The 19,478-nt window shown below is 43.0% G+C and overlaps 1 protein-coding gene across 1 annotated transcript in view; it reads right to left on the reverse strand.

Moving 5' to 3' along the window:
- Positions 1-5,629: 5,629 nt before the first annotated feature.
- Ube3d (ubiquitin protein ligase E3D) overlaps positions 5,630-19,478 on the reverse strand; it is a 134,270-nt gene continuing 120,421 nt past the window's right edge. The window contains exon 10 of the mRNA XM_051140471.1: positions 5,630-5,891. Within this exon, the coding sequence (XP_050996428.1) occupies positions 5,859-5,891 (33 nt within the window). The 3' untranslated portion in view covers positions 5,630-5,858. The remainder of the gene's footprint in view (positions 5,892-19,478) is intronic.

Genomic DNA, 19,478 nt, shown 5'->3' on the forward strand with positions numbered 1-19,478 from the left:
TTGTAACGAGAAGGAAACGGCTTTTCAACTAGCGGACAAAGCCCTGTTATAGGATGAGTGCCAACGAGACAGTGAGAAGATGAGCAAGAAGCTCAGGGTGGAGCCATCTTCTCTAAGTTTGGAGAGCAGGATGTTATGTTGGCATACTTTAGTCAGTTCAGTCAAAATGACTGTGGCTTGGAATAATCAAATTATTAGTTAAGAACTGACAAGAGAGGGATCAAATTGCAACCAGATTCGCATTTTCTTTAGCCAACTGTGGGGAGCAAGCATATCCTGTATGTGGACACTTTCATGACATAACCATGGGCATCCACCCATGGGGACAGCAAGGACTTGCCCTGGCCCTAGGATGGATGTTGACAGCGTGTGCACAAGGTGTCAACACAACATACTTCTACAAGATGGCTGCAGCCTGAGCCTGCTCCCCTACAGAGACCCAATTAGCTCAGCTGACCCCTCAGTCTGCTGTAAAGATGAGTCTCTACGCTGCTGGTGCATCTCCATCACAGTGCATGGCTCACACAATCCCAGCTTTTTTTTTTTTCTGTGTGTCTGTTTCCTCATTCCCATCTGCCTAGTTAGGTCAATCCAAAGCCCTGCAGGTAGAAGCAGCCAGTTAGTATTCAGACATATTTTTTAAAAATATATGTTTCCCATGTGCGCACTCTCTTTTAGATGGAGATGACTACAGAGATCCACAACTGTCAGAGTCCAGATAAGTGACTGTGGGGCACCCAGCTCCAGCTGGGACATTGGAATCCTGACACCTCAGGGGTCAGAGAACATCACGGAAGAGCGGGCAGAAAGACTGTAAGAGCCAGAGGACCAGGATGCCTGCTGTGACATAGTGTCTTCTAGACACAACAGGGATTCGGCACTCAGGAACTCCCCAAAATGTGGTTGTTTACACAAGGCCAGACCAGTTGACAAGCCAACATGCCCGGGAGAAAATTTCATGAGACTCCACCCTTAAATGACGAGCTATAGGTCAACAATGGCAGCTGAGGGACAGAGAGCCAGTCTTCTTCAGGGACAAATCCCCCTGAAGGTTTCTCAACATTAACTGAGTTACTAATAGTCAGAGAGACAGACAGACAGACAGATAGACACACACACACACACATGCACACACACACATTACAATAATAATTATAGAAGAAGAGGTCATGACTTCCTGGAATAGGGTGATAGAAACACAAGAGCAATTGGAATCGGGAATCGGGAAAGGAAGAATCATAACAATGATATAAACACAATGTAGTCATGTATAAAAATTTAAAAACAATTAGAAAAATGAAGCCCTACAAGCAAATAATTTAAAAGGGAAAAATGCTAAAACATCCATTGTCTTAATTCCTTTTATATTGCTATGAAGAGACACCATGACCAAGGTAACTTATTAAAACAAGCATTTAATAGAGGGCCCTGTTTACAGTTTCAGAGACCACCACGGCAGGGAGCTGCAGACAGTCATGGTGGGAGAGCAGTAGCTGGGAGCTTACATCCAGATCCACAGGCAGGAGGTGGGGGTGGGGAGAGGACTGGCCTTGGAACAGGCTTTGAAAACCTCAAAGCCCACCTCCAGTGACACCCAACCTTCAACAAGGCCACATCTTATAATCCTTCCAGAAACAATTCCACCAATTAGGGACCAAGCATTTAACGAACAGATGAGCAACTGGAGCCATTCTCATTCGGACTACAGCACCCATCCTGAGGCAAACACCATTTCTTTCTTATGTCTATTATTTAAGCTTACTGAAAATACATAGGGATCATCACATTGTACTTAACCTGCTAATTTTAAAGTAAAAGGAAGACTACAGAATGGCTTTGCCCACTTTGTAATAGTAAGAGGAAACAAGGAACCATCCCTGGCAAAGGAGATTCCGCTGAAGATGGTCCTATGTGATATATCACCAAGAGCTCTGGATTTTTACCTCAAGCCCAAGGAAAGATAAGAGGGCTTTCCATATGGAAGTGCCTATCAAGCCTCCCAAGGCCAAGAGACGTACACACAGTACCCAAAGACTTAATGCTTGAAGGGTAAGCTTATACCTGCCGTCTAAATTCTTCAGTAGTAGGAGTGGCTGGTGAGCTAGGGTCGTCCAAAAAGGTTAATTACAGTTGCACAGCGAGGACTGGAGAATCAGAGATAAGGCACGCGAAATAAGTACAAGAAGACATTCCTACGCAGCATGAGGCGGTTTGCGGGCAGAGACGATCCAAGCTCTAGACCCTGGGAAGGCTGAGATTGGCTCCCTGCCATCCCAAACACCTACCAGCTCCGCAGCAGCTCCATGGCTCAGCTCCCTCCAGCACTGACCACCAGTAACTAGGGGATGACTGGGAAAAGATCCAAATGGCCCAGAGGACCCTGCACCAGACACCCCCCGTGAGTGGAAGAGTTTGTATTAGTCACAAACTTTATTATGCTTAAACATTTTTCATATCACTAGGGATGCACCGTTTTCTCTGTCTACTTTTTTTTTTTTTTTTAAATATTTGTTTATTATTATGCATACAGTGCTGAAAAGGCCATCAGATCACATTATAGATGGTTGTGAGCCACCATGTGGTTGCTGGGAATTGAACTCATGACCTCTGGAAGAGCAGTCAGTGCTCTTAACCGCTGAGCCATCTCTCCAGCCCTCTCTGTCTACTTTTCATGAATGAATTAATATTTCTACTTAATTATTTTTAAGGGAAGATATAAAAAGGGCTGGCTGTATATACAAAATATTGAAAAACTTTCCTTTTTTGTTTTTGTTTGTTTTTTAAATACTACCTAAGTAATAGTACACCTACCAGTGACATATACTAAAATTACCATGTATTATGTCTGAAGAAAGAAAACACACATGTATAGCATTTGCAAATATAGGCATGTAGGTGGCCTAGTGCAAAATATTACCATCTGCCTGCAAAATAATGAGTCCTGAAGCTGTTGACCAGATTGTGCAGAGCTTCTGAAGGTGTACAGTAGGCAGGATTGCTGAACGAAAGATTCGGGTAAATACATCTTTACTATTTGCATAATCCACTCACGAGAAATCTAGCTGAGTCTGGGATTACTAAGCCACAGATCTTTAATAATGAACCTCTTTGCTGAGCATACAATAATCAGGCCCTTTGCAATTATATCCAACTCATGCCATAAGAGTAACTGGAAAGGAGAGTCTGGATGACGATCCACCAGACATTTTATAAGACAGTGGTAATGAAGGGACATATAGGTGATTAGTGAACTACACCACCACTGTACTTTAGTTTATGTGGCACTGCATGCTTGGAAAAGACCAATGCTTCCCCACATTTTGCTGGAGTATGCAAGCATCTTTGACAGTCACTATTGACCAAAGCCTGCTTGATTCTGTCTCACCAGGAGTCCTATATGTTGCCATTTTCCCACAGAGATGCAAGTTCTGTGAGCAGTCCTCATGATGGACAGAGGAACTGCCTCATGTGGTGCTGACAGGCCACCTGGCTCAGGAGAAAGCATCTATTGTCTTCCAGAGGCAGTAGGATGAGATCACCCAGCCTTCATGCCTTCGCTTCTTCACTGGAGCTTCCATTTTCTGGTTGGCTGGCCAAGAAGTGCATCGTGCATTGCAACTCCTGTGAGTGGTCCCCCAATATACTTTCTTCCCACAGTCACGTCTGTGAAAGCTTATCTCCCCAAAAGCCTGCCTCTCCTACCTGGAGAACTGCGAATGTAATATTAAATATCTAGAGCCCCTCAATGGCAGACTCGGGAAGACATCCTCAGGACTGAAGCACTTCCCGAGGCCTGGTACAGTGGCGCGCACCTGTAATCCCAGCACTCAGGGAGGCAGAGGCAGGTGGATTTCCGTGAGTTCAAGACCAACCTGATCTACAAAATGAGTCCAGGACAGGCAAGACTACACAGAGAAACCCTGTCTCAAAACAAACAAACAACAACAATCTGCCCAAAACAAAAATAAACTCTGTGCCAACAGTAGGCGCAGAAACAAATGCTTTTACCTTATGTGTGTAAGGCATATAACATGGCCAGCCAAGTGATAAAGCCAAGAGGAAAAACCCACTCTTCTGATGGGGAGTACATTTTGAAACCCATGTTTTGGGCTTTGTCAATGCATTTAAATTGCTAAAAGACTGAACATAAATAAGTGTTCCCTTGGGGCTGCTTTGCCTCCAGAACTATTCTGTTTAGTACATTTAAAAAGAAAGCCAGCTGACAGGCCTGGTGGTACAGGCTTATACTTCCAGTGCTTTGAGAGGGTGAGGCAGGATGATTACAAGAACAAGGCCTATACTAAACTGCAGGGTGAGTTCAAGGCCAGCTCAGTGAGACACTGTCTCAAAATAAGGCAGTAAGAAGACTATGTGGAATCCAGCACTGAAACAACAACAACAAACAGCTACAGCCTATAGCCAAGTTGACAACAAATGCTCCTCTATTTTCCCAGTAATTTAGACATAAAATGTTCCTCTGACACAAATTATAGTTCATTTTCCATTATTTTCTTTGGGAAATATCCTTAGTAGCATTCCTCTGGCGGGATCTTTGGACCACCAACACTAACTATTAAATAAATATGCACAATCACATTCTTTTTCTCTAATGTTCATAACATTAACGTGATGGCAATAAACAAGTGTAGAGACAAAAATGTTAGGGGAGGGTCAGTGGGTACCAGTCTTTTCACTGATGTGCCTGTGAGCAGACCAGCAGACACAGCTCCTGAATCAGAGGGCACTTAAATAGCCTGTTTTCTGCCTTTTTACTGATGGAAAAAGCCCAACACTAATACATCTTATAGTAAAGAGAACAGTGTAATTAACATGTGTTTATTATCTATAAACAAAAATGGCTACCTCAACTGGGGATGTAGTGCTGCACTTGTCTAGCATGTGTAAAGCCCTGGAGGCAATGGCCCTGTCCACCCCTACTCAAAGCCAAACAAGACCTGTCAGCTCATAGTCATTCTTGTTTTATTCAAATTGATCATAGATCATAGATCAGTTTTGGGGGAAATCCCATTCTTATTATTTGAAATATTATTCTGATATGTCAATCAATATGTCTCATAAAAATATTAAACCACAATGGCATGATAATACCTAAACCATTGATAAATACTCACTACCATCAAATATCCGGTTAGTAATTCAAGTTTCTCAACTACCTCATATAGTGTCTTAAGAACTGATATTTGTCAGATTCCACATTTGGCCCAAGTATAACCACAAATTCACATGTGTTTTGAGTGTCTTCTAAATTCTAAAATTCCTCAAACACCACCTCCCCTCCCCCACCCCCCATTTTCTTAGCCTTTGTGATTTCTATTTTAAAGGAACTTTTTGTTCAGTAGAGTTTACTATTGACTGGAATGTGGTGTCTGTTTTGTTTTTATTTTTAGGAATCTGTGCATTTAAAACACTTTCATCCCCTGCAGTTACGCTCATCCAAACTCAAAGCGTCCCCTCTCTGAAGTGAGAAGCACTGCAACTCAAACTCCAGGTCTGAGAAGACAAGACTCTGGTACTTTATGAAAATTTGATGGCTGTGATTTTTGCTTTTTTTTGGGGGGGGGGGGTCTCCTGTGCATTTCTAGCCCACGGTGGAATGACCCTGTTCCAAAGAGCCTGTGTTCCATCTTAGAGACGTGGTAGTCAGTGGCCTCCCCAGAGGCTGTGTTACTGTCTCTAAGGCACTGTGAACACATGTCTGCACACAGGCCAGAGTCTCTCTTCTTCTGGGGATGAGATACTGTGTTCCTGTTTCAAAGCACAGTAAAGAAAACACCCCTTTTCCGCTGTTCTTGTCTCCTGTTCTGGAAGCAGGAGGTCCCAGACTCCCAGGGCTGCATCTACATCTTGCCTGCTTCCCTGAGTAAGGCAGGCTAGACAACAGCACATCAGCAAACAAAGTTCTATTCTTGACAGATTCTAAAAGCAACGCACCCGAAACCTTCTCTTTCCACTACAATTAAAAGGAAATACTAAGTTCCACGGTCAGAAAGCCCAAATGGAAAAATAATATTTTCGTATAGAATACTTAATTAAAAAAATAATAAGATACTGTTTTGTGGAGCAAAGGAAAAAAAAAAGGAGGGTCTAGAAATGACTGCGTTTAGAAGTCTTACCAGGGAATTCCTTGGGGTATGAATTGTAAAGGTGACTCAAGAATCCCCTGTGGGACAGGCTCTTGTCAACACCGGGGGGCAGGGGGTGGAGCACAAGGCTGAAAGTACGGAAAGCTATCCCAGAGAAAACTGAGGGAGGAGTTCTGAAACTCTGCTACCTACTGGCATTGGAAAACACTCGCAGCCACACAATATGCCAGCTACAGGGACGAAAACAAAACATCAGAAAATGCAAGGACACATTGGACACATTTCACGTTTCTGTGAGAGTCATGAAATTTATGCAGTCGGTAGAAGGTTTCTCAGTTTCAAGTCTCCAGTGAAACTCACACTGATGATGTGGGCACACTGCTGATGGTGGGAGCTAGGGATCCTACAAGCCAACCACAGCACACTTAAACAGACCCCTCACAAAGAGAAATGAGCAAACAACTAGCACCTGTAAAGAGGTTAAAAAAAAAAAAAAAATCTCTGGGCATGAAAATCATAATGAGGTATGGAGAATCACAAAAGTAATCTCACGAGTTGGCATGGATAATGAAATCATGGGTGATGATGCAACAAGCCTAGCAGTGGGCACAGACAATGGCTTCGTGGGTGATGGTGCAGCAAGTCCACAGGACTGCATGCATAGTGGTGTCATGGGTGGTGATGCGACACCCCCACAGGACTGTATAGATAATGGCTGCACTGACGATAATACAAACAGCGCTCCCACACTGCAGACCTCTGTGGCAAGTTAAATATGCACCTGCCACGCACCCTAGCACTCTCGCTTCTAGACATTTACCCAACGGAAATGCAAACACATTCACAAGAAAGATTTTTTTCCCCAGCATTTTTATAATAGCTTTCCTTAAAACAGTCCCAAACAGCAGACAAAAGCCAACTGACAAAAGCCAGATAGAAACAAGGAAGCTCTTTACACAAAACAAAACAAACACCACTCTCCCGAAAAGGGGGCGGGGCAGTGAGGCAAAAAACCTTGTCTACTCTAAAATGGCAATAGTAAAAGAAAAAAATAGCACCATGAGTGAAGTGAAAGTGCTTGATAATTGTCAAAACATATCCACTTGTAATTTTTTTTTCTGATGGGGTCTCATGTAGCTCAGGCTGTGTGCCTAAGGATGACCTCATGCTTCTGATCCTCCTGCCTCACCTTGCTGGGACTGCAGCTATGCACTGTTCTCCCCACCCCACCCCCACCGCACCCCCATCCCCGGCGTTATGCTGCCCCCCCCCCATTTTATGGAGTACTGGGACAGAACTCTGCCTCATGTGTGTTCAGCAAGTATTCTGTGAACTGAACTATACTCCTAGCCACAGATTTTTTTCAAGTGGGATGGAGGTGGGGGGACCCCAGCAATCCAATGCTTCTTGCCCCAAATTGTGGCTGAAGAAAAAGACTGAGAAGAGTAAATACATGATACTCCAAATTATGCTTAGCTTTTATTAAAATTAAAAATACGGGGACCAAGAAAGATGTGAGCCCCCTCCTTAATTCCCCTCTCATATTCCCCATTCACCCTTCTTTTTATTTATTTTTTATTTTTTAAGATTTATTTATTATTATGTATACAGTGTTCTGCCTGCATGTACACCTGCAGGCCAGAAGAGGGCATCAGATCACATTGTAGATGGTTGTGAGCCACTATGTGGTGGCTGGGAATTGAACTCAGGACCTTTGGAAGAACAGGCCTTCTTTTTAAAAATGTATGCCTAGACTAACCTACTGCAAATGGCCCGAGGAAGAATCCCATGATGGCCTCAGAGGAAGTGTTTAAACAGCAGTGCACGAAGACTGCTCTGTGGTAATCAGCCAGTGTGGGTATGGAATGGGTTCTGCACAGGCTGCAGGCAAGTCAGCCTCAGTTTCCCTAAAAGTGTCTGCCTGTGTTCTTGTGCCCTGGAGTGTCACAGTCTTCCTGGGCTGATCCCTCCGCACCATTGAATGCACAGTTTGAGGCAGCCACAGGGAGTATCTGGCCATGAGGCTGTGTGGGGACTTCCAACACAACCCATGCACGGGTCACTGTAAATGACCTCACTGGTCCTCTCTGAATCTATGAGAAATTTTGGGGTACAGGGTTTAAAAAGTTATCAGAGATTATAATGCTGTGGAATAGTTTAGGGTACAGGGGCTACTAACTCTGATGCTTGCAGAGACAAGTGGTTATTAAAGTTGGATTTCATAAACATTTTTCTCCCTTGGGGAATCTGCACTGTATAACATGAGCCCTTCTGCTGGTGTTTTTCAAGCCTTCCCTAGTGCTCACGGTCATACTCAGAATGCATTCTCTGCTGAGCCCGAAGGCAGCCTTGAGTCAGCTTTTCCCATTATCCGTACACCTAAGCCATTCAAGGGAGCTATTATTTAGGAAAGCCTCTGGAAGAGACACTGCAGTGACTCCTTCAATGTTCTGGCCTCCTCCCCAACCAACAACTTTGTCCTCAAGTTTAAGCTAGCTGACGGTCGCACAGCACGCTGACCTGCTTTCGTTCCCTTTATACAAGGGAGGCTGCCTAACATTATGAGTGGGGGCAGATGAGAACTCCCAAGTTAGAAAAAACTGCCCGCGAAAGCCTCGTGCGGCAGCCTCGGAAGCCTCCCGTTCTGTTCTTGTCTCTAACCTTCATGTTGGTCCTCCAGGATTCGAGCTCCATGAGCAATGAGGCCCATTAGCTAAATTCTTTTGGAAGCCTGACAACCTCACACTGTGCAGTTGTTCCTGTGGGCACATCTGCCGCTCAGGAGGAAGAGTGAAATTGGATGTGATCCCTCCCCACCTCCCAACTCCGCTGACTTTCAGAAGTGCTGGGTGGGGGGACGAGGAAGACACCCTTACACCCTGGTGCCAGTCCTCAGCACCTTCAAATGTCCTCTCTCATCAAACACTTCAGCTGTCAGTACCACAGAGCTGCTGTTCAGAATGGAGCTGAAGGAAAGGGCTCAGTGCTGGGCACACTTCAACGAGATCCCCTCCTTGCTGGGTCAAAGCCTTCAGCAATATTACCCTAGGCCCAGACATAAAGAGGACCAAAAAGATGCCTCTGCCTGGTAACAATTGTCACCCAATGAAACCCATTCTTACCGTTCCACCTAACCCCAAACCCAAACCCAAACCCAAACAAATGTGACTAAAAGACAGTAATGCCTTAACCACGTTTTCACATGCACTCCCACAAGGTCTTAAGCACAGCAGGTTTTCAGGAAATATCTGTTGCCTGGAACGAACGAATGAATAATTACACAAATGAATTCAGGTTTACTGTTTTCCTGCAGGGATGTCCAATATTAAGATTTTTTTTTTTTTTTTTTTTTGGTATGACAGAGATTTATTTATTTTAAGAATTAGGAACCTCACTATTTTCAACCCTAGGACTGGAACACTTTCATGTTAAATTGTCCCCTGTCCCCATTCTGATCTTTAAAACATTGTAGAGCTTTAGTTGGCACTGCTGTCCAAGCCTCCAGAGGCCAAGGGGACAGCTCTGAACCTTGATCCTATTTCCAGAAGCAGCTATTTTGAAGGGGTCCCGGGGACCCTGTGGTAATTTTCTATATTATACAAAAGACACCTGCTACAGAGAAATCTGAAGAGCAAAGATGACACCAGAGTGTAAGGGTGTGTCCCTCATCTCCCTCGCTGTACAAGCATGACAAGCAAGTTTAGACACCAATAGCATTCACATGAAAAAGAGGCACATGCGTGGTGATGTGCGCCTCTAGGCCCTGCACTGGGGGAGGAGGTAGACAGGTGGATCATGGGAGTTCTCTAGCCAGGTGGCTCAACTACCTGGTAAGCTTCAACCACCTGGTAAGCTTCAGGCTTGGTGAGAGACCCCTCAAAAATTAGGGTGGAGGACCATAGAAGACAACCAAAGTTCACTTGTGGCCCCGACATATTTACACATAGGTGAATGTACCCCCCACACATACAGATGCTCACATACACACACACACACATACACACACACACACACGTCATACATCACACACAAATGCACAAATGAATCGAAATTAAGTGGTAAACTTTCGTGTTCAAAATGCAGATTTAAGGCACCCTCAATTAGAAGGTGATTTAAAATGTGGGATCAGGTAGGTGGTGACACTCGCAGCATGAACACTATTTCAAGTGTGATTCTGTACACCTTGGCTTGACCCTCAGCTCAGCTCACCAGTTTTTCAGGTGGTTACTTTCCTCACGTAATGTGTCATCCCAGTTAACAAAGCAGAGGATCCGATCCCACCAGAACAAGAACCTATAATTAGAGAGTGATGATGCATTCTGAGAAGACAAATATGGATACCACAGAGGTGACACATCGGCAGCCTGAAAATAATTAATGCTTATCCTCGTGAGGCCATCTATGCCAAGACGCATGGGGACGGTTCACCAGAGCCATAATGTCACACAAGGATGGAAAAATCATTTTTCTTACCTGCAGAACTAGGTCACAGCAAGATCATTTGGGGAGGGGGGGACCAAACCCACCCCAGAGTGGACATGAATGGATTTAGTGACAGTCCTTGCACTTATTACCTTGAGCAGAATATGATCATGGTTCATTTTGTATTCTCTCAGCATCCTCCTGTGAGGTAAAGGATCAGAACCATATGTTTGGGGACAGAACAAAAAGCCGGTTATAAAAACACTGCTTTTAAACTGAACGAGGAAAGGTTCTCACATTTCAAACAGCAAATAGTTTTTGTTGTTTGATTTCTAATGACATGAAAATAAGACCCATTAACACATTAGAGCACCTGTGAGGAGAAGGCAGACTAAAGGCTGGTTAAAGGTGTCCCACAGCAACCTCAGAAAATGGCCCACCCAGGGAGGACACTACTTCTTCTGAGACTCCTGTTTAAACAAGGTTAGATCTTGCGAAAATGAACCGGGAGTCATGCGCTCCTCATTAGAGCCACTGTCTCTGAATAACAAATGGCTTTCCCAGTGGGGCTCCCGGTGTGTAGAAGAAAAGGCTAATCAGGAAAGGGAATCGTGCCTTCCCCAATAACTGTAAAATCACCAGAAAGGCTCTCAGAGGGGCTCAAGCCCACCCCGCTGGAAGCTGTCTGAAGTTGTGGGTCAGAAAGGCTCAATACGCAACCAGCAGCTCCGTCAATTAATGCGCCCTACGATGGCTGCTCAGCTTCGATGGTGATGGATGCTTCATTTTCTTCTTGGGGACAAGAGAAAGGTCTCCAGGAACCCATGCTCGTCTCCTAATGATGGGCTTTTACTGAGCCTCATTTTCAAGACATCGGCTCTGAAGTTTGATGAAGGCTGCGGCCCACTCTTTGGCTACAACTGGATAACAAGGTACAGTCCTCCTTCCTTCGCACCAGATGCACCGAAAAGGCCTTCATGTTTATTTTTTTCTTTACATTCTTCTTGCTAAGAGCAACCCTGTTTTATCTTTCACAGAATGAGGCTTCCTCTGCAGTCACTTCATCATTTTTACTCTTAGTGTTATTAATGACCTTCAAGCTTAGTTCTTCCTTCCACACTCATCCTTTCTGTTTTTTTTTTTTTTTTTTTTTTTTTTTTAATTTTAGCCCTGAAGGGCAGTGTACAATAAGTAAAGTATGAAACTCTCTTTTTCCTTGGGACATTTCCTCTAGGGACGCTCAATAAGTAAATAAATAAATTCCAAGCACAAAGGTTCTGTAACAGCAGGTAAAAAAAAAAAAAAAAAAATCACTGCAATATAACATTAGCTCTTTTTCCAGTGGAAGCGATGTAATGAATACTCTATTTAAAGATACAAAGGGATGCATGAGATGGAATACAGAGTTACATGCAAAGCCATAAGATACACTGTGCTTCAGATGTAGATGGTAAAGTCACATGGTGTGGATCGGGGCAGCTTTGCTTCTTGCCTTCATTATTGCTAAATGAGTTCACTCACTCACTGCAGAAGGAACTGCTTCCCGTTGATGTGCGGATCAAGGCGGCCATTTACTCAATATGTGCACTAGGCTCCTCCAAATGAAGGGATGAATTAAAGGAGATCAAATATAGCACCAAACATAAAATAGGTTTTTTTTTTTTTTTAATCCTCAGTCACTACGAGTAGGCATTCTGTGTTTTAGGTGTATCACTAACTCCAAAATTAATCTCCCAAGTTGTACCTAGCTGCAGAAAATGAGGATGGACAGTTTTAGTAAACCTATCTGAAGGCTGGCTCACAAAAGCAGAAAGCATATGGGGCTGTGCAAAGCCCATGGTAATTTCACCTGCTGTCCAATGGACACCCATGTGCTATGGTGGGACAGACATCACAGCTTCAGAACCAAACCACTTGTGTGTACATTGTGTGTACATCATTTCATGGTTGGCTTCCTTCACACAAGGCTCAGGACTGTCCAGGACGAGGGTGCAGGAAGATTGGAAGGGCCAGAGGACCAGGAAGCCCGCTGTAAGATTGTATCTCCTAGAAATGACAGGGAAACTATACTCATGACACCTTAATGATACAGCTTCCCAAACAAGAGCGATAACAGTATCACTAGACCCACTAACATAGCAGGAGACCCACCCCTAGTCAAAGAACTACAGGCAACTAAAGACTGCTGAGAAATGGAGTCTGCTTATTTTTTAAAAAAGTAACTGTGTTTTGCCAAGAACCCTTTCTCTTGACTGGATTGCTTTTCTGTCACCTCCTGCTTAGCAATCAAGAGGTTAGCTGCTACCTCTTAATTTTCAGCATGATAGTGAATACCTTTGGCGGCAAAAAAAAAAAAAAAAACCCAAAACAAAACAGTGTGTGTGTGTGTGTGTGTGTGTGTGTGTGTGTGTGTGTGTGTGCGCGAGCGCGCGCATGTGCATGTACCAGGAACTGAGAAAAGTCAAAAAGAAAAAAGAAGCTGTATCCATGCTAGCTTTCCCTAAGAGGCTATCACTTGACTTTTTCAGTCTGTCTGGTTTCTTTCAGGGTGACCTCACTACTGCTGTAGTGTCTGAAACCCTAAGTGTAATGCTCACCTTCCCTCTCTCCCCTCCCCACCTTATAACTTGGGAAATGTTTCTCCTATTTTTTTTTCCTTCTGACAATAATAAAGAGTTGAGGGTATATTTTTAGAAGCAAGAAGTTCTAAGTTTTAGAGGCTGTTCAATAACTCAGGGTGGGGAAAAAATGAGAACTAGCAAAAAGCAATAAAGCTTTGGAAGCAATATACTGGGTCATTTTCACCCCAAATTAGAGCTTCGTGCCCCTAAGACATAAGCTAAATAACGTTGTTTGTGTTGCATTAACTTTGAGCTATAATATGGCCAAAGTAGATTACAAGTGATCACAGAGAACAGGCCTAACATTAGCAGCAGCTGGCAGGAGTGTGTGGCCAGCAATCAGTCTTCCAGATTCACTTAAAAGCTTCAGGAGCCCAGTGTGGGCCTATGTGAGTTGGCGCACAATTGGACTATAAACACAGGACTTCACAAATAAGCACTATGCTGAAAAATGATCCCCCACACTCATTCTATATGTGAGTGAGGTCTGATGTTTCCCACACGCTCATGTGCCCAGTGTGTTCCCAGAGATAGCAAAACCTTGGTGGGAAGAGTAAGGAGACCATGAAAGGGCTCAGTTCTACCTCTCTAGCCACTGCCCGTCAACAAATGGTGTCTCCTGGCCAACAGGCTCCTTTAGGATTATCGCTTTTATATGCTAGTGTTTAATAGCTGGTCAAAGCGCCAAATATCCATCTTTTGAAAGAAAGCATCACAGACAGATATCTAATATATATTTTTAAGTGGAACTCATATGTCAGAAAAACAAAAACAGGGCTGGAGGGACGGCTTAGTGGGTAAAAGCACTTGTTGATGACCCGAGTTCAATCTCCATGTCCCACACGGTGGAAAGAAAGAAGAGATTCATACAAGTTACCCTCTGACCTCCACGTATGCATTGTGGCATGTGTATAAATGGATACCCACCCACCCCCAATACAACGTAAATAAAGCAGTTATAAATGGTACTTAACCTCCAGTAAACAGAAAAATGTCAGCTCCTAGGCACCATCTGCTACTTAAAGTCAGGTAAAGGGACATTCACATGCACACGAGGCAAGCAATTCAGCTCAGTAGAACTGTGTGATAACGCCTGCGCACACTCAGCTGGCCCCTGATGACAACTCCACTTAGTGTTAGAGCGCACTCAGCCCTCTGTAGCCATGGGCTTCACACATGTGGATACAATTCACTACAGATGGAAATCTCCAGTGGAAGACATTGTGTCTGTGTTGCACATGTGCAGATCTTCTCGTCTCTTCCCTCAGCAATATGGTAGAACAATGAGCTACACAGTAGTGCGAGAAGTAATCTAGAGATAACGTAAAGTATACGGGAGGGTGCATGCAGGTTCTATGCAAGTTAGGTTTGAACATCCTTGGACTCTGGTACAGAGAGGTTCCTGGAACAAGTGTTCCAGAGACAGCGAGGTACAACTGTGTCATGTTACAGAAGAAGCCGTTCGCGTTGCCTACAACATGGACCTCTTGCACTTACAGCACCCTCCAGAGAGTCACCGCTATCATTAAAGGTTGGATTCTATCCGCGTACTGGGTGATGGTGGTGATGGCGGTCAGGAGAGGCATGGGAAAGGCTAAGGTTCTGTCTCAAGAGCCCTGCTTTATCCTTCGTTTCTAAAAGATGCGGGCAAAACAACAGCTCAAAGTAGGAAAACTTCCCCAGTTATTCTTCTCAACATTTTTCTTCCTATCTATCTATCTATCTATCTATCTATCTATCTATCTCTCTATCATTTATTTATTTCTAAAGGACTAATATTCACTGAGTGAAGAATAAGCAGAAAATTTTGTTGGTGATGGTGGTGATGGCGGTCAGGAGAGGCATGGGAAAGGCTAAGGTTCTGTCTCAAGAGCCCTGCTTTATCCTTCGTTTCTAAAAGATGCGGGCAAAACAACAGCTCAAAGTAGGAAAACTTCCCCAGTTATTCTTCTCAACATTTTTCTTCCTATCTATCTATCTATCTATCTATCTATCTATCTCTCTATCATTTATTTATTTCTAAAGGACTAATATTCACTGGGTGAAGAATAAGCAGAAAATTTTGTTTCCCAGACTCCAGTATCAGCCCGAATCCTTCAGCAAGCTGAACTCTTTACTTTATGTGTGACTTACCATAAAGGTAAATGTTTTTTATTTTATTTTTTAATTTTATTAATTTATTCAGATTACAACTCAATTGCCATCCCATCACTTGTATCCTCCCATTCCTCCCTCCCTCCCGCTTTCACCCTAGTCTCCTCCCCTAGGTCTATGACTGAGGGGGACCTCCTCCCCCACTATATGGTCCTAGGCTATCAAGTCTCATCTTGGTATCTTGCTTATTCTTTCTTTGGTATCTTGCTTATTCTTTCTTTGAGTGCCACCAGGCTTCCCCACCAAGGGGAGGTGGTCAAATATGGAGCACCAGAGTTCATGTCAGAGTCAGTCCCCATAAAGGTAAATGCTTTGAAAAGCACCTTACAGGTGAGAAAGTGTTGGTGTCAGCTACTATGAAGCACCCTCAAGTTTATTAAAGGGAAAAAGTTGAAAATTAAAGAATTTTCCAGAATAGGCTCCCAGTGGCTGAACAGGTCTCAGTTACTGCCATCAGGGAAACTGCTGCTTTCTGGCTGTGGGTGAGGGCATCTTTACAGTGCTTCTTTCTGTTGCTGGCTTTTCTGGGCAGACTTCTCTGGTTGCTTTATGTAAATGAAAGCTTACAGGCGAAGGGTGTGGGGGTGTGGGTGTCGGTGGGGGTCGGGGGGAGGAACTCCTCTCGGTTCCTGCAGTGTATCTACCCCAACTTGCTAAAAGGCCACAATGTCACCAAGAAGGCTCACTGAGTGTTAACGACAAGGCAGCACCCCAAGCACTCTGTGTGAGGTGAGCGCCCAGAGAATGACATCATTCCAGAGTCTGATTTTAATATTAAGCTTTAACAAGAAAATGTACTTATAATTTACTTAAAAATTAAAAGTGCTACTTTCATGGAGAGACGTATGCAGTAGCATTTTGACCAAATACCACCCAGTACGCTGAGTTCTGGGTGCATTATGGAAGACAGGGGAAGCCCAGAGCTACCATTTCATCTTTTAAAGTCCTTGGCTAACGTTTACCTTCTTGTCTAGGCTGGCAGAAATATTTTGAGACTTTATATATATATATACAATCAATCCTTTGGAGATTTTCTAAAAGTAATTTTTCTTAGTGGAGGTAAGGTAGCATAGGTGCGCGGTAAATTGCCTTCAATGTTCCGTTGACATACTTATCTTTTTTATATGGTAATACCACACTGATCTACAACACAGTTTAAGTGGAAATGGAAGATAGATTATACATTTCTGCTGCCTTGTAAAATAGCCACGCACTAAGCACAAACAGATTTCATCAAGCATGGATTTTTCCCTTGATGACCCAAGGTCAGCATTATGAATGGCTAGTCATATGGCCTTGGGTAAGCCTCCCGAATTGCTCCCAAGCTTCAGTGACCTCGTATTTAGTATAGCAATGACAGAATCTCTCTTGGAATAGCGATGGTAGATTGAATAAGACCATGAGCCACAGACTCATGCATGGGTTATCAAAAACTAACCCAAAATAGCAGCTGCTGCCTCTTTTCCACTCATTTCTCAGTCATTGACTGTGACCTAAAATACAAAGGTTGACCTATAACTGTAAATTCTGCAGATATTACAATATATTTAAAACTCAATTTCTTCCCTACCCCCCCCCCTTTTTTTTTGGAAAGAAAATTCTAACTAATATGGTAGAATTGATTTCAGAAGGAATCTCATATAGTAAACTAAAAATCTCTCTCTCTCTCTCTCTCTCTCTCTCTCTCTCTCTCTCTCTCTCTCTCTCACACACACATACACACACACACACACACACACACACACACACACACACACACACACACTAAAAGATTTCGTTAGCCAGGGCTGCTGAAATCATTTCTCCTAAAGCCTTGCCCACTTTCAAGGTCTACACAATAGCTTTAATTCATGGAAGACTAGGAGAGAGGACAAGTTTGAGGCCCTGTAGAATAGCTTGTGCTAGGCATCCCTGAGACCCTGCATCCTTCCCAGCTACTCTTTCACAGAAAAAGAGTTGAAGGAAACATCTGTCCTGTAAAGGCAGATAGTGGGTAAAACTAAGTGCCTACCTTGATGTTGTGCCAGCTCAGTCTAACATAGATGGAAAGAAACAGACAGATGACACCATTGCAATGGCCTAATTATGACCCACTTGAGTAAGTTCAGAGTCATAATTCCTACTATCTAATTATTCACAAACAATCTTCTCTGCAGGAACATACTTTCAACCTGGGCCTCAAAGAACTACCACCAAGTTATAAAAAGACCATGGGCCCCTCATCATAAAACCACCCAGTCCGTGAATGAGTGATCAGAAACAGCTTATAGAACCAAGCTTGTAAGACTGGAGATAATTTCATTATGCATGATTATATAGTGGGTATGTTTAAAGAGTAAAGGAGGAAAATTATGCTCAGGGAAAAAAGAGACATTCAGAATGTACAGGAAGGCCTGAAAACGGGCCCAATCACCTTTCTTTCTTTCTTTCTTTCTTTCTTTCTTTCTTTCTTTCTTTCTTTCTTTCTTCTAGAGCTGAGGACTGAACCCAGGGCCTTGCGCTTGCTAGGCAAGCACTCTACCACTGAGCTAAATCCCCAACCCCCCAACCATATTCCTTAAAGGGAAATATAATAAAGATTGATCTGAGAAATATGGATTAGCAAAGCAAAGAGCATATTGGATAGAGTGAAATGAAGTTGTGCTATTAAGACCAGATCATAGGGGCTAGAGAGATGGCTCAGAGTTTAAGGGCACTTACTGCTCTTCCAGAGGTCCTGAGTTCAATCCCCAGCAACCACATGGTGGCTCACAACCATGTATAATGTGATCTGATGATCTCTTCTGGCCTGCAGGTATACATGCAAGCAGAGCACTGTATACATAATAAATAAATCTAAAAACAAACAAACAAACAAACAGATCATAGCAACAGTAAGTGAAGAAGATAAATTCTAAACCATTTGTCAAAATTCTCATGATGTAGATGAAGTGACAAGTCCCTAGAAATATACATTATGAAAGCACAGAGAAAGCATGAGCCCTCTGAAACGTTCACAGAAGGGAGAGGGTAGAGGAATGTGATGGCCGAGTAAGAAGATTCTTTAGGATCTCTCTGCAAGGGTGTATCCAGTTTACCATGCCAAATAATGACACTCACAAAAACCAAGGGGCTTAGGTAGAGAAAGATAAAAGGTCACCAGGGCAACTGAACTCAACTACATCTATCCTAAGGTCTCCTATAACCAGGGGCTCACAGGAGAAAAATGAAGAGAAGTTGATTAAGGCTGGCTGCAAAGAAAAGAAACAATAAAGCATAGCTCTGTTCACCTGACAACTGACTTTCCGATGGAAACTTGATCGGCTAATCGAGAGTGGCGTGAGATTTTTTTTTTCCCCCAGTAGCACTGAAGAAACTTGTCAATGGTCACTGAATTACAACTACTTTGAAACAATCGTAAGGATGAGAGCAGAAACAAATGAAGAAAAAAAATACATCCCTAAGAAAACTCTTGAGTGTATCCCATTCCTTTAAAAAATATTTTCATTTAATATTTTTCATGAAAAGTTCTCTCTCCAACTCCATCCATATTCCCCATTCCATCTTACATTTAAGATCTCCCCTTTATTGTTTTACACACACACACACACACACACACACACACACACCATACTGAGACTTAAGAACATTTGATTACTTTTTATAGGTTTTTGTTGGCAGAAAATGAAAAAGAGAGTGTACACATCTATTAGGATGGTTGTACCAAGAACACTAAAGGAACTTCTCCATGCTGAAAGAAAGATGTTGATGAGTAAGGAAAAAAAAAAAATAACAAGTTATAGATCACTCTGGTAATTACATAAGCCAATTCAAAATGTCTTGATATTGTAAATGTGGTGGACAAACCATTCATACCTTTACTATGAATAAAAGCCAAAATGACTGAAAACAATAACCACTTTAAGATGTTAAGTGACAAGCAGCACAGAAAGACACAAAATCATCTGCAACCCTTCAACATGGGGGCAGGAAGGAAACATGGGAGAGTTTTCTTAGTATATTTTTCTTGTTCTTTTGCTTCTGTTCTTGTTCTTATCCTTATGATCATGTTAAGTTGCTATTATTTCAAAATAGTTTGTTATACCATAAGACGGTTTGGGTGAGCTTCATGGAGACCATCAGCAAAAATTTGTAAGAGACAAATGAAAAATAACAGGCAAAGAATCACAACATACCA

This window comes from Acomys russatus, chromosome 32 (assembly GCF_903995435.1).
Source record: "Acomys russatus chromosome 32, mAcoRus1.1, whole genome shotgun sequence".
Lineage (NCBI taxonomy): Eukaryota > Metazoa > Chordata > Mammalia > Rodentia > Muridae > Acomys > Acomys russatus.